Raw genomic sequence first — 15,003 nt, forward strand, 5'->3', positions numbered from 1 at the left:
AAACATTTACGTACAATGTTTTACTTAATCTTCAAAAAACTATCTGTGAAGGGTACTATCATTAGCTCCGTTTTACAGATAAGAGGCCTGGAGCCTAAAGAAATTGGTAATTTAAGGTCACTTGGCTAGTTATCGGCGGAGTCACCCAAGTCTGATAACAATATTCGCTTTAGGCACAAGTGTTACGCAAGTGAATGTCAGTCCGTAAGAACGCTGAGCGCGGTAACATATTATGAGTGCCCATATCATCGGAGACATACGGTAACCGCAGTCCAGCCTGCACCCATCAGGTGACCCGGCACACTTGACGCTCACGCGCGCAGTCGCCGTGGCTTCCTCTAGGAAGGCTGAGGCGGCCTAATCTCGGTCAAGGTGTTGAGCACGACTCTATCTGGGCTGGACTCCTTCTGCCTGAGCGTCTGATCCAAACGTCGTGCGGGCGGAGCAGGGAGGGCGGAGCCGGCGCCCGGGGGAGTTACGGATTGGAGGGGAGGAGGAACAGAGGGCGTAGCCGGGTGGGGGGGCGGCGGACGAGAGAAGCCGCAGCAACCATGTAAGCAGCTTTGCTTCCTGCCGCAACCGCCGGCTTCCTGAGAACCGCGGCACTGGGCTCTGAAGCTGCCTACCTGCGCTTGGACCCGGTGAAGCGGGGGCTGGGGTGGAGGGTGGCCGGCGGGGCCGCGGCGGGAGGCGCAGGTAAGGGAGGGGGCTGGCGCGCGGCCGGCTGGGCCTGAGAGTGGGGAAGAAGGCGGGATTAGGAAGCTTTGGGGCCGGAGCAGAGGGGAAGTCTGAAGTGAAGGCGAGAGCTGGGGCTTTGCAGCCGCGACTTCGGCCGGACTGCGGCCGAGGCTGGGCAAGGAAGGGCAGAGAACCCGTGCCTGCATTCAGGCGGCTCCCTTGATTCCCCGGCTGCCCCTTGTCTGGCGAGTGGGGAAGGGAGCCGGATGGGGCTGTTCTGGAAGAGGTTTCCTTGGAAGCATTTGAAGTTCTGTTGCTCCTCTGTTGTCCCGTGTACTTGAACTTACTTCGGAGATGCATAGTCTAGTTCCTCCTCCCTCTGATGGATAAGCTCTGAGCCTGTGTTTCAGAGGTGTATGCGTAGACTGGATAAGAAAGTTCCTCATCTACAAAAACGGTACCGGTAGCGGGGTTTCAAATATGTATATATCTCCTTAAATGCTTGCCTCTCGTCTTTGAGGCTATTCCATTTGTACCTATGTTTCAAAGTCTCTTGAGGAGAAGACTTGATTTCCCAGTTAGTATTTCCCCCTTGTTTAGAACGTTCCCAACAAAAGGATGAGAGTGGAATATTTTTAGGAATTAGGGGTCTTATGTTCTATGTAGAAGTCACTGTTAAGGCGTTCAAGAAATATGAGAAATGCTGGAATTCTGTCTTAGTCAAGTTATTCCAGTTTATCTGGTGAGTGTATTTATTATATTATCCCGTACTGATTCAGTACATCCTTTTGTAAAACTACTCCGATATTGACAGTAGAGGTGGTCTCTTGGTATATTGTAGTGTCTTATTTCTGATTTATTTGAATCCTGTTTTTTGGCACTCCGACTATCAGGATTCTTACAAAAAAGTTTCTTAGTTTCTCTCGGTTAGATTCGAGTTTGTGACAAAGAACGGCAGGTTAAGTTTCTTTTGCAGAGCAAGATTACTTTCCTATGTCCTCTCTTTTACTTCTTTCTGGGAAGAATAATATGGATCATATGGCTTTCCTTTAGAAAACATCTGTTGGTACGTCAATCAAAAATTGAACAAAAAAATCTTTGTAGATGGAAACTAACATTTCTAGTATTCAGCTGCCCTGCTATATTTTGAGTATTAAAAAAAACCACCGTACTTAGAAATGACTGAACTGATACTTGCATTTTTCTCTTTGCTAAAATTTTGGTTTGGCTGGCAGAGCAGGCTTATTTTCTAAATTTCAGTTCCTGACAAGCCTTTTGATAGTGCTGAGTGGGTCTGCATATACTAGTCGCATTCAAGTGAGAAGAGGCAAAGTGCTGGTGATGTATGAGAGGTTTTTGAATGAGTAAGTGAATGCTTCTAATTACTTCTCAGATAGGAAAGAATCCTAGTTTATATCACAGACAGTTCGTTATTAAACTAGCACAGAATAAGAGTCGCAAGGTAGTTTTTTCATGGTCCTGGTATTATTATGTAGTTATTAATATTAACTCTGTGATTGTATTGTTTTAGAAACTACACTGGTGAGTGTTTTCTTGGTAATTTTTATCCTCACATCTTCAAAACCTAATAAAAGTTTCTACATGGGTGACCCTTAGGTGTGATGCTAAGACTCTTTAGGAAGGTTGCTAACTCTCCTTCTCATGTTACTTGCATCAAAGTAGAATATAGGATGTTCTCTGAGGCCTTGAGGTTGTTACCGCTATCACATTATTCTTTCTCTCCAGGACCCTCTTTTTTTTTTTTTCTCTTTTTGATCAATCACCGGCTGATTTCCCAGTCCTTTATGCTGGAATATGGGTTGTCCAGACACTTTAGAAGGACGTGTCCTTTCCCTCTTTCCTTCTTCCTCTTCTCCCCCTCCTCCTCCCCCTCTTCCTCCTCTTCTTCCTCTGCCCCTTCCTCTTCTCCTTCCCCCTCCCTCCATTCCAATGAACACTTGTTGCCAAAATTCTCATCAGTGGTTTTATTTTTGCTTTGTTTAATTAATAATCAATTAAAGTTTTAATCTGTCAGTGTCCTGAGTAGTTAGAATTCAGGTAGACCAGAATTGAAAGTCTGGGAAGAGCTACAAGATAATTTTGCTCTAAAGACTAATTCTGTGCCTTTTATGGGCAAGCACTCTGCTAAAAGTGCTTCACATATACTGTCCCACTTAATCACACTAAACCTCGGTTTCCACTATGTAAAATGAAGACGGTAATACATATCTCACAGGGCTCTTACCCAAATTTACTCAGCTATTTCAGAGTCAGAATTTGAAACCAAGAGTGTCTGCCTCCAAAACCAATGCAAACTCGAAATATCTCTTTAATTAAAAGAGGAAATAATTAAATAAAATGCTGCTCTCAGGAAAAAATAAAGAGTAATTCTGGGGTAAAACTTGGCATCTTGTTACAGCTCTACCACTGACTAGCTATGTGGCCCTCGAGAAAGTTGTTTTAGGTTCAGCGTACATTGGTTGCTTCAGAGGTAAAGTGTAATAATAAGCCCAGCTCTGTATCTTTTAGGCTTTTATAAAAATGAAATGAGATGATAGATAGGATTTTGAAAGTGAAAAGCATTTTGTAAGAGTGTAGTGTCCTCCTTGTAAATATAAATTAGATTACAAGCTATAGCATTTTAATGAGTTATGCATAATTCATGGTCTCCTCTTTGAAGTATTAATCAATATGGCAGAAAATAGACATCAGTGCTTTTCTGTTACCTGCATCTGGTGATGTGGTTAGCTTTACAGCTTTGGTTGAATTATAATTTTTGGTTTTTTAAGAAAAAAGCCCTTTAAGATCTTCATTTTAATGCCTTTATGAATTTAGGCTTAAAAGGAGAAAAACCAGGATCCTGTGCCTAGGAGGACATATGATGGGGATCAATCAGCTTGTTGATTTGGATATTTCTTATAGGTGATGAGGCATAGTTTGAGGAAATATTCATTTTTTATATTTTTTGGAAAGAAAACATTGAAATAAGTAAAATAAAACTTTGAGGAATTTGTATGCTTATGTAAAACCAGTTTTCCCCTTTAAAAAGCTATTTTTTCAAAAAAAATCTTGAAAACTATATAAATCATGTGAAAATCCTTTTTTTCCTTTTTGTCTGCTCACATTTATGCCTTTTACCTTCAAATTTTTAATAATTTTAGTATTTTTCTGTATTTGAATAGTAATTTTGAAAATGAGATTGACTATATATTCCTAGTTTTAGATAATTGAGGCGCTCTTCCTTATGATCTAGACTTCAGTGTTTTCAAGTCTTAATTTGGAGTGTATGCTAAACTAGATTTATTTACTCGTTGGTTTTTTCAGGTCTGAATTTTTGAAGTCATATTTCTAGATATTTGGATGCTGTTTGGAATCAACCTTCGGGCTTCCTGAGGAACTTACTTTTGCTTATTTCTTTTGTTTATTAGACTCATGAAATGGCCACAGATGATAAGACTTCCCCTACATTGGACTCCGCTAATGATCTGCCTCCATCTCCTGCTAGTCCTTCTCATCTCACACACTTTAAACCTTTGACTCCTGATCAGGACGAACCTCCTTTTAAATCAGCGTATAGTTCTTTTGTAAATCTCTTTCGATTTAACAAAGGTAAGACTTATTCTTAAAGATCAGAAACCCTGGGCTTCCCTGGTGGCGCAGCGGTTGAGAGTCCGCCTGCCGATGCATGGGACACGGGTTCGTGCCCCGGTCCAGGAAGATCCCACATGCTGCAGAGCGGCTGGGCCCGTGAGCCATGGCTGCTGGGCCTGCGCGTCCGGAGCCTGTGCGTCCTGTGCTCTTCAACGGGAGAGGCCACAACAGTGAGAGGCCCGCGTATCACAAAAAAAAAAAAAAAAAAAAAGAAAGATCAGAGACCCTACCATCTTGATTCTCTGAAATTCTCTTGTTCAACTTTAATGCTATGTCTTTGAAAGAAAGTGAAATATTAACAAGGAGGTAGCTTTATAATCATAGGTCACTGGGGTTAACTGCATAAGAAGAGAAAGCTAGAATTTTCACTTTAATCTTATTAATTATTGGCAACTGAAGATCAGAATTGAAAACTAAATGTTAAAAGGAGGTCTCCTTTTAAAGTGAAGTTAGCATTCTTTTTTTTTTCCTTTCTTAATATATCTCAGTTTTCTTAACTTCATAGGATGGATTTTTCTCTTTTAGGGGTTAATAAGCAAAAAATTTTAATTAAATCAATGAAACTAAAGGACCAGCACATGGGAGGAAGGGGGTTCATATTTTTCAAAAATTGAAAGCTGTCAGCAGGCTTGTAGTTGACCTGTTAAGGTAAGGTATACATTTAATGACACCAAATGAAAAGATATTTTTAAAATGAGCTCTTTTTAAGTAATAGATTTTTTACTTGTTAGAAGAATTAAAAAAAAAAAAAAAACATGGCCTACATCTTTGTGGCCTCTCCCGTTGCGGAGCACAGGCTCCAGACATGCAGGCTCAGGGGCCATGGCTCACGGGTCTAGCCGCTCCGCGGCATGTGGGATCTTCCCGGACCGGGGCATGAACTTGTGTCCCCTGTATCGGCAGGCGGATTCTCAACCACCGCACCACCAGGGAAGCCCACATCTCTTGCTTTATATTTGGCTGTATTGTTTGAAATGTGTTAGAAAATAATCCCTCTAGTTGTAACGGATTTGGGGGTTAATAGTTTAATTAACTCAGTAGAAATTTTAATAGTATTAACTGACTTTTATTAGCAGTCATGTTTAAAGCTCTGTAAAACCTGTTAGTCCATTTTGAAGACAATAATCTTCTCTTTTTTTTTTTTTTAAAGAAACTGCAACAATCTTATTTTTTACAATAGTTTTAGATTTATGGAAAAATTAGGAAAATAATACAGGAAGTTTTCATATACCCCTACACCCAGTTTCTTGTGTTATTAACATCTTACATTGGTAGAGTATGTTTATTATAATTAATGAACTATTATTGATACATTATTAGTAACTGAAGTAAGTATTTTATTCATATTTCTTCAGTTTCTACCTAATGTCCTTTTTCTGTTCCAAGATCCTGTCTAGGATACGTTACATTTAGCCATTAAATGACAGTAGTCTTTTTATTTAGCATATGTTTATTGAGCACCTACTATCCACTGGGCACTATTTTAATAGTACAAGGGATCTATCCCATAAATAAAGCAGAACAACAAAAAAATCATTGCCTTCTTGTGGAGCTTGCATTCTGTTTCCTTAAATATGCTCAAGAAATTTCTAATGAAAAGTAAAACAGGGACTTCCCTGGCGGTCCAGTGGTTAACACTCCATGATCCCAGTGCAGGGGGCCCAGGTTTGATTCCTGGTCAGGGAACTAGATCCCACATGCTGCAACTAAGACCCGGCTCAGCCAGATAAATAAATATTTAAAAAAAAAAAAAAAAAGTGAAACAAACTGAAGGTCACATATACCAAGGATGTAATTTTGCCACCTTTTTGAATTTTTCTCTTTTTTCTTTAAGAAAAACCTAATTTTTACTTAGGCATGTAATACAAGTACACATTCTTTCCTAAAACATTCTCATCTATTTCCTTCTCTTTGCTGAACTCTGAGTCTTAGTTTTTCCAATAATTCCAAGCTTTTGTTTGCTGCAGAGAGAGGAGAAGGGGGTCAGGGAGAGCAACAGTCTCTGAGTGGAAGTTGGACCAGCCCTCAGCTCCCTTCAAGGACACAATCTGTGAGATCACCTACACCTTATAAAAAACAGCTTACTGAGGAGCTCCAGCGGCGATCTTCAGTGTTAGGTATGACACGGTTCCCATTTCATTCCTCTCTGTGTATTAGACTTTTCCTACAGTCATTGTGTTTTGCAGGTTGTTTATTGACTTAACTTTTTTGCTATTTGGAATAGTCAGGTACTCTTGAGAATCAATGAGATTATTCACTGGATAACTGTTGATACCTAAGCAAGAGTTCTTAAACATTTCATTAAACTTTAGGCAAGGCAGAGCTTTCTTTGACTGTTTTTTGATTAATTACTTGCTTGGGTTTCAGCAGAGGACAGTTTGCGACACCCCCAGGAGAACACAGGTTAGTTTCAACTTTGTGACTGACTGCTGCATCTATTCTTGGGGTGGCCAGTGTAATGTGATGTGCATGCCTCTGGCTGCAGAAGTCTCTCAGTTCCGTTAGTGGGCTGCCACTTGCTCTTGGCCTTCTGTCCTTGTCGGGGTGCAAACTGTCAGTGTGGCTGGATAAGCTGAGCTCCTCTTGCCTGTTTGTTCTCCATCCTGGTCTGCTGCGTGGTCATGTCCTTCATTTTCATGCTGTTCTGTTGAGTACAGACTGGGATCAGCCTGAATCCACAGACTAGATAAAGTGAGTTGTTTTATGTTCTATTTCTGTTAGATTATTAAACTCAGTGCAGTGGTTGCCCAACTCAAGGTGACAGGAGAAAAGCAATGAGAGGTGGCGTAAGAGGGAAAAGGATGTAGCATTGGAAATCAGGTGTCCGTGAATGTCAGATCCTGCCTTATCTGGCCAGTCTTCCCCATGAGGTCTTCGAGTGAAAAGTAGGCAGGCACAGGTAATGGTTGTTGGCAGAAGGATATTTTATTGCTAGTTGAGACTTGGCTCAGAATCTTCTTTTGGTGGGTCAGAGAAGAAGGAGAAACCAAGCAGAAGAAGAGTTTCACGCTAAGGACTGGAGAGGAGCTGGCTGTATCACCTCTGTAGGTTTCCCAGGGCAAAGGGACTCAGCCTGGGTCATATCAGCTGTTTGGAAGGAAGAATCAGAAGGTAGGAGGCGGGAGAGAGAGAAATGAGCTCTTTACTCCAAATGGAGGGAAGGAAGAGACCGTCCCCACTTTTAACCTTAAGCTCTCCTTAGCTCTTGAACCTGGCCCGTGGCAACACTCCTATTTTTGTTAAGGGAGCTCTTTTGACTAAATCCTATACTGAGTCAAGCATAGGATATTTTTGTTTATAAAATTGAGGAGTTGGACTAGAATCTAATCATTTAGGGGTTACAGACTGACAGCCTACCAAACCTGGCCTTGATGTTTTGATAAACTTGAATTTAAATATCACTACGTGGAGCTTGTAATGTCTAGTTTGCTGCAATCCCCACCATTCCTTACTGTCTTTTATCAAGTCCAGTTGATTCTTTGATTCTGCCTTAGCTGCTAGAGGCATTTGAGTTTCATAAGCCTGGGACTGTTTTACCAATCTTTTCCTACTAAAAGGCTGTGATTCCACAGTCTGCTAGCTCTGTGACCTTGGGAAGTTATTTAATTTTCTAATATTCATTTTACAAGAGAAGCAACTAAGATGATTTGCTTGAGGGCAGAGTGCTAGACCAGATTTTCTCTCATGTTTCTTTCATCTTCATCCATGATGAGACCATCATCTGTTGGTTCCAGGCACAGTCTTGCTCCTGCTTTTTCTGTGGATGATGCTGTTTTTACTTTCTCATACTCCTAAGTGGCTAAATGCAAGGGGCTTCACAATTAATTGTTGCCTGTGCATGGGAGCACAGCCTTACTGTTCTAACAGCTTCATCTGTCTCCTTTTTCAATTTGTAAATCATGGAGAGTTGGTTTATCACATAGACTCGAGAACAATTTGGTCAATCTAATACACATACATCTTTATTCTGGTAATAACACATCTGAGGTATCTGCTGAAATTAAGGTATTATTTATAGAAAGATAAAGTTTTCAAAGTTTTCTAACATAGGTGCTGTTTAGATAATTATTTCCGTAATTAATATCTTGGAAAGTTCTTCATCAATTTAGATTTAGATGCCAACTAAACATTTTTTTGGTAATCTTTTCTTTCCCACTCAACCAAAACAAAGAACACCTAAATCTAATCTAGCAAACAAGTGAGTTTGGGAAGGATTTAGAGAGGGCCATTTTCCATCTTGCTTTACCATAGGTTATTAGGGTAATGAGTTTAAGCTAATAAGGATGTTCATCCTTTTTGTCAAGCCACCTCTACTTCATCCTTAGGTTTAATAACTGCTGGAGCCAGGAATAGGTAGAAACTTCAGTTGTAATCTTGCTCTAAAATAAGGAAATGATACATCACAGCTTTGGTGGACACAGAGCTGGAACGTGGGCGTATTTTATTATTGACAGAACTGGCTTCAGTATTGTTGTTTGAAGAGCAAGTGATCCCATCTAGTTTGGAACTGTAGGAGTAGGGGGGTGGCAAGGAAGGGTAGCATTGGGGTTTTAGCAATTCTATGGGGAAGAGAAGTCTGCTTGGACATTGGTGAAGGGAAATTTGTGGATAAATTACCATTCTGGATGTTCTGAAGTCTGTCAGACTCTGTGGGGTTGGCTATTAAATTCCTTTCTGATGATCTACTCCACGAGCCTTTGGGTTTGTGGTCTGCAGACTGAACTGAACTGTTCAACCCTGTTGCTGACCTGTTTGACTGTAGAGACTGGGCTAGGATAACACACAGGGATTGCTTTTCCTTCTGTTAAATTTCTCGCAGGTATTTCTAGCAGGACCGAAGGGCCCAAGAAATCATTAATGAATTTTGGACCATGTTAAGTGGTGCTCTCATCCAGTCCTTAAAATCATCAGTGGTCTCAGACAGTGTTCGTCTCAGGTAGCCCTCATTTGCTTGTGAAGCAGTGTTTCACATGGTAATAAACACTTTCAACAGACTCTTACCCTTATAAAGACTAGTTTTAACTCTCAGTCTGTGTCACTGGCTGGGAGATTGTAAGTATTGATATATGCTAAAAATAAGAGGTACTTTGCATTGATACTAGAGACTATTAAGGTAGTTTTTTTTGTTTTTTTGTTTTGTAAATCTGACTCAGATACCAGAAGGAAGGCAGAACCTGCCTTTGGAGGTCATGACCCTCGTACAGCTGTTCAGCTCCGAAGCCTCAGCACAGTATTAAAACGCCTCAAGGAAATCATGGAGGGGAAGAGCCAGGTACTGTCTAGAGGCTTTAGAAGATTACTTATTAAGCACTTACATGGGGACCATGCGGTACTCACTAAAAATGGTACAATGCCACTTGAAAGAAAGTTCAGTTAATACTAACTTCACCTGTGGACACCATATTTTTTACTCATAAGTTCCTAATTTTAGTTTATCAGTTTTTTTCATTTTATGGATTGTGCTTTTTGTGTTCTGTTTAAGAAATATTTTTCTAGCCCAGGGTAGTAAATATTCTCCCATGTTTTTTTTAAGAAGCTTTATTATTTGTGTGAAGTATATGGATCAAGATTCATTTTTTCCCCCATGGATGTCCAGTTGGACCCAATACCATTTTTTAAATTTTAAAAATTTATTTATTTATTGGCTGCGCCACACGGCATGCGGGATCTTAGTTCCTGGACCACGGATTGAACCCATGCCCCCTGCAGCGGAAGCTCAGAGTCTTAACCACTGGACTACAGGGGAAGTCCCAGCACCATTTTTTTTTAAAGACCACCCTTCACTGACTGCATTACAGATCTTGTCAGAAATCCATTTATACGTGTGAGGGTGAGTCCATAAATGTCCAGGGCACTCCTTTTTCTTCCACAGCTCTGTTTTTTCCTGCCACTAATACTCTGTCTAAAATTACTGTAGCTTTGGAATAAATCTTAATGGCTGAAATTATACGTCCTTCAGTTTATTCTGCTTCAGGATTGTCTTGGTCATTTTGACCTTTTGCATTCCCATATGAATTTTAGAAATAGCTTGTTAATTTCTGCAAAAGAAATTTTCTAGGATTTTGATTAGCATTGCATTTGCCATTGCATTTTAATGATCAATAGTTTCAAGAAGCCTTCACACATTTTTATTGTTACAGGATAGTGACCTGAAGCAATACTGGATGCCAGATAGCCAGTGTAAAGAGTGCTATGACTGTAATGAGAAATTTACCACTTTTAGGCGCAGACACCACTGCCGACTGTGTGGGCAGATTTTCTGCAGTCGTTGCTGCAATCAAGAAATCCCTGGAAAATTTATGGGTTATACAGGTAAATGAGCTGTATTGACAAGTTTACAATTTTTACAGGTCATAACAATAAGATAGTTATAATACAGGACCCATGTTAAGTCATTTTTAAATTTTGGACATCATGTGTGAGTTATGGGGGGCACAAACATGAGGGAGATGTGGCTTTGCTTTTAAGGACCTTATAGTCAAATAATAAAGTAGATGGAGATATTCATAAATAACATGAGTAGAAGAGAGTGTATCATAGATGCTACCAGAAAACCATGGGATCGTTAATGGTTTTTTGTTGTTGTTTAGTTTTTAAAAAAAATTTTTTTAAAAAAATTATTTATTTATTTATTTATTTATTTTTGGCTGTGTTGGGTCTTCGTTGCTGCGCATGGGCTTTCTCTAGTTGCAGTGAGCGGGGGCTGCTGTTTGTTGCGGTGCGCCGGCTTCTCATTGTCGTGGCTTCTCGTTGTCGTGGCTTGTCTTGTTGCGGAGCATGGGCTGTAGGCACACAGGCTTCAGTAGTTGTGGCACGTGGGCTCAGTAGTTGTGGCTCGCGGGCTCTAGAGCGCAGACTCAGTAGTTGTGGCGTACGGGCTTAGTTGCTCCGTGGCATGTGGGATCTTCCTGGGCCAGGACTCGAACCCGTGTCCCCTGCATTGGCAGGCGGATTCTTAACCACTGCACCACCAGCGAAGCCCCATTAATGTTTATTAGACAAGTTGGTTGGAGTGATCACTAATTTATATTATTATGAGTTTATTTTACAAAATACAGATATTCCTTGAGTTATATGACATTGTGCTTTAGCAAATTGTATTTACTCATATACTTCCCTAAATTTTAGTAATATAGAGATTTAAAATTATTTGTTGAAGCAGAAAAAAACTAAACGGTGTGTGTAGTGATGAGGGAGTGGAAATGGAAGGCGGACAAAGTTACCAAAAAGAGAACACTTCTTTTTTTTTAAAGTATATATATGTGTGTGTATATATGTGTGTGTGTATATGTGTGTGTATTGTGTGTGTGTGTGTGTGTATATAATTTAAAAAATATATTTATTTGTTTACTTTGGCTGCGCCAGGTCTTTAGTTGCAGCATGCGGGAATCTTTTAGTTGCGGCATGCAGGATCTTTAGCTGCGGCATGTGAACTCTTAGTTGCAGCACGTGGGATCTAGTTCGCTGACCAGGGATTGAACCTAGGCCCCCAACATTGGGAGCACGGAGTCTTAGCCACTGAACTACCAGGGAAGTCTGAGAACACTCTTAATATCTCTCTCATGTTATTTTTATTATCATGTAGATCTTCCTTTTGGCCTTACTCACTTAAAAAATAAAAGATTTTTGTTTTTAACCTCAACTGCTTCAGAGTTCAGACCCCAGTTATCTTTCATCCAGATTATGGCTGCAGCCTTTAAAAAATTTTTTTACCTTTAGTTTTTCCCTATCTCGAATTCATTTTTCATACACTAGTCAGTATCCTGTTAAATGCTAATTTGATCATGTCAAATTCCCTTGCGTAAAACCCTTTCAGAGTTCTCATTACCTTTAGGATAAAATCCTGTCTTGTTAATGTGGTTGGTGTATGGATTCCCTAGGGCTTTCTTAACAAAATACCACAAACGGAGTGGCTTAGGACAAACAGAAATTTGTTGTCTCACAGTTCTGGAGGCTAGAACTACCATAATAGCACTCATTTCACAGGTCAGGAACAAATGTTAGGGATTTTGTCATTTGCTGAGTATGTCTATTCCAGTTATATATTCTAGAACTGAGGGATAACCACAAATGGGTTCGGGGACTCACTGAACCCACTTGTAAGATGGACCTAAATTGGAACTCTTGTTGATCACCTGACCTCTGTAAGGCCCTGCTCTGACTTGAAACCATAGTAACATTTTGAGCCTCTTGGAATTAGTGTTAATTCAGTGCCAAAGTCCAGTCATCTCCTAAAAGTTTGACTATTACCTTTTTCTCAATGCACTGTCACTCTGGTGAAAGGCTATAGGTCCTTTGGGGAAGCCTTTTAGGAAGATAGACAGTATACATTTATTGGCAGTGTAGTGGGGTCCTTCCTGAAGGTGACCCAGCCTCCCTTCATTCAAGGAATTCTGGGTCTGTAAATGGCTTAAGTCTGAGAATTGGTTGAGGGGTCATGACTCTTTGTGATTCAAGTTTGAGTTTTGTTCACTTGATCTAGAACTCTTTTTCTTATACAAATCCAGTAAGAGTTTAGAAGACTGCCCATTTACTTTTAGGAAACAGCATATTCAGATGTGTCATAGATCTCTGTATATGTTACACCATTCTGCTTACAGCTTTGACTCTGATGTCTGTTCTGGTAACATGCCTACCTTGTCTTTGGCGATTAAATGCCACCACTCTGCCCCTGCCAACCTGGGATCCAGTGGTCCCCAGTGCATTTAGATTTCCCAGTTCAGCACCAGCAGTTCCCGCTATAATGGGTGACTGCAAAGCTCTACAGGGATGCTGGGGCTCCCCTCACAAATTTTTTTTCTCATAGTCATGGTGAGAGGTATGTCCGCTGGATCCTCCTGGGGCAAGTGAGCAGATCTTACTTGGTAAATCTGCTCTTAACAGTTTCCCTAAGCTTTTGGATCCCTTCCTTTATAGCATTCCAGGGTAATTCTGGCATTTCAACTTCATTTAGTATAAGACACTTTTGGTCCATGTTTTAGCCACCCAACCAATTAACCAGACTGTTAGAGCCCCTTTGAACACCTTGAGCTATAACATTAAATCCAGAATCTCTGCTTAGTGGGTCCATGTCAGTAGATCCAGTTTGATCTGACTTTATGTTCTTTCCAGTATTATTCTATACCCTCGGTAGCCATTCCCACACGTATTCCCTGGGTTTCTGTTTGTCTAAATTGGAAAAATCATGTAGTTCTTCTGGAGTGTAGTGTACTTCCTCATGGGTCACGCTTTATAACTCTCTTTCAGGGGACCTGAGTCTTATTATAGGCCTAGAAGCAAAGAGGGTAGTGGGAGTGGGTCCCACTCCCACTACCTATTCTCAGTGAGGAAAATAAGCAGGGTCTTGCAAGGCAGCTAACTCAGGGAGGCCGTTGTGAATTTCTCAGGCAAAGCAGGGTTAATCTCAGACTGGGTGGAACTGGTGGAATTTTTCCACTCGCAAAGAAGACTAAGTAGAAGTTGGCAATTCAGTGTTCCCAGCTTCCCCAAATATCCCCTTCCAGTTTTCAGGATCTCATTCCTTTCTAGTCGATGCCCTAACTTTAGTAGACACACTGTAAGGTTAAGTGATTCAGTGTGTGTTGTGGTTCAGGCACTTGCATGATGAGACTCTTGGTTTGATTTTCAGCAATCTCAGCTCTGCAGCTGTATATGGTTTCTTTCAGGGAAGACATAGACACTTTCAGGTACACTGTACAGTTCTTGAGCTGGGAATCTGAATTCCTGATGTCATTCTTTTCCCTTTTTGTCCAGTGCAATTAGGAGCAGCTAATCTCATACTCATTAGTTTGACAAAAATGTTCTAAGATGTGCAGTACATGGTCAATCAGGTCTTTGCCTCTTATAAGTATTTGATTAGGAGTATCCGTAGGTGATACTTCACGTAACTCTGTTGCCCCATCACACTGTGGACTATCAGCATTCTCTTTACTACTGGGAATAGAGTCCTTATTGCCTTTAAATCTAATTAGAGAACCAATTCCAGAAACCCCAAAATTCAGAAAATTCAACCTTAAGATTTTGTTGCTCTAGAACTTCTCTTGGTACCAAAATTTGTATTAGGGTTCTCCAGAGAAACAGAACTAATTGGGTATTTACGCCCCTCCCCCCGCAAGCACACACACGTTTATATAGAAAGAAAGATTTATTTTAAGGAATTGGCTCAAGTGATTAAGGGAGCTGGCAAGTCTGAAATTCTTAGGATAGGCCAGCAGGCTTGAAACTCAGGCAGAATTTCTGTCTTAAAGACTCGAGACAGGGCTTCCCTGGTGGTTAAGAATTCACCTGCCAATTCAGGGGACATGGTTTCGATCCCTGGTCCGGGAAGGTCCCACATGCCATGGAGCAACTAAGCCTGTGTGCCACAACTACTGAGCCTGCTCTAGAGCCCGCGAGCCACAACTACTGAAGCCTGCGTGCCTAGAGCCCATGCTCTGCAACAAGAGAAGCCACCACAATGAGAAGCCCGTGTACCACAACGAAGAGTAGCCCCTGCCTGCCGCAACTAGAGAAAGCCCGCGCGTAGCAACGAAGACCCAACACAGCCAAAAATAAATAAATAAATAAGACTTGAGACAGATTTTTTTTTTAAGAATCCTCAGTCTTTGATCATAAGGCCTTCAAATGATTGGATGAGATCCATCCATATTATGGAGGGTAATCTGGTTAAAGTCA

The 15,003-nt window shown here is 40.8% G+C and overlaps 1 protein-coding gene across 14 annotated transcripts in view; it reads left to right on the forward strand.

Moving 5' to 3' along the window:
- Positions 1–523: 523 nt before the first annotated feature.
- Positions 524–15,003, forward strand: part of PIKFYVE (phosphoinositide kinase, FYVE-type zinc finger containing) — a 78,748-nt gene continuing 64,268 nt past the window's right edge. For 3 of the 14 annotated variants that reach the window (XR_010839194.1, XM_067026707.1, XM_067026715.1), the window contains exons 1-6: positions 537–696; positions 4,107–4,287; positions 6,297–6,446; positions 6,697–6,732; positions 9,483–9,601; positions 10,470–10,641. Coding sequence is in view for 13 of the 14 variants with exons in the window: in XM_067026707.1 (XP_066882808.1) it covers positions 4,116–4,287; positions 6,297–6,446; positions 6,697–6,732; positions 9,483–9,601; positions 10,470–10,641 (649 nt within the window). In the remaining variant the exon portion in view is untranslated. Of the gene's footprint in view, positions 697–1,938; positions 2,043–4,106; positions 4,288–6,296; positions 6,447–6,696; positions 6,733–9,482; positions 9,602–10,469; positions 10,642–15,003 lie in introns of those variants that run through there. The other 11 variants (XM_067026711.1, XM_067026717.1, XM_067026720.1 and 8 more) reach the window with 8 other exon arrangements.

Source organism: Kogia breviceps, chromosome 2 (assembly GCF_026419965.1).
Source record: "Kogia breviceps isolate mKogBre1 chromosome 2, mKogBre1 haplotype 1, whole genome shotgun sequence".
Lineage (NCBI taxonomy): Eukaryota > Metazoa > Chordata > Mammalia > Artiodactyla > Physeteridae > Kogia > Kogia breviceps.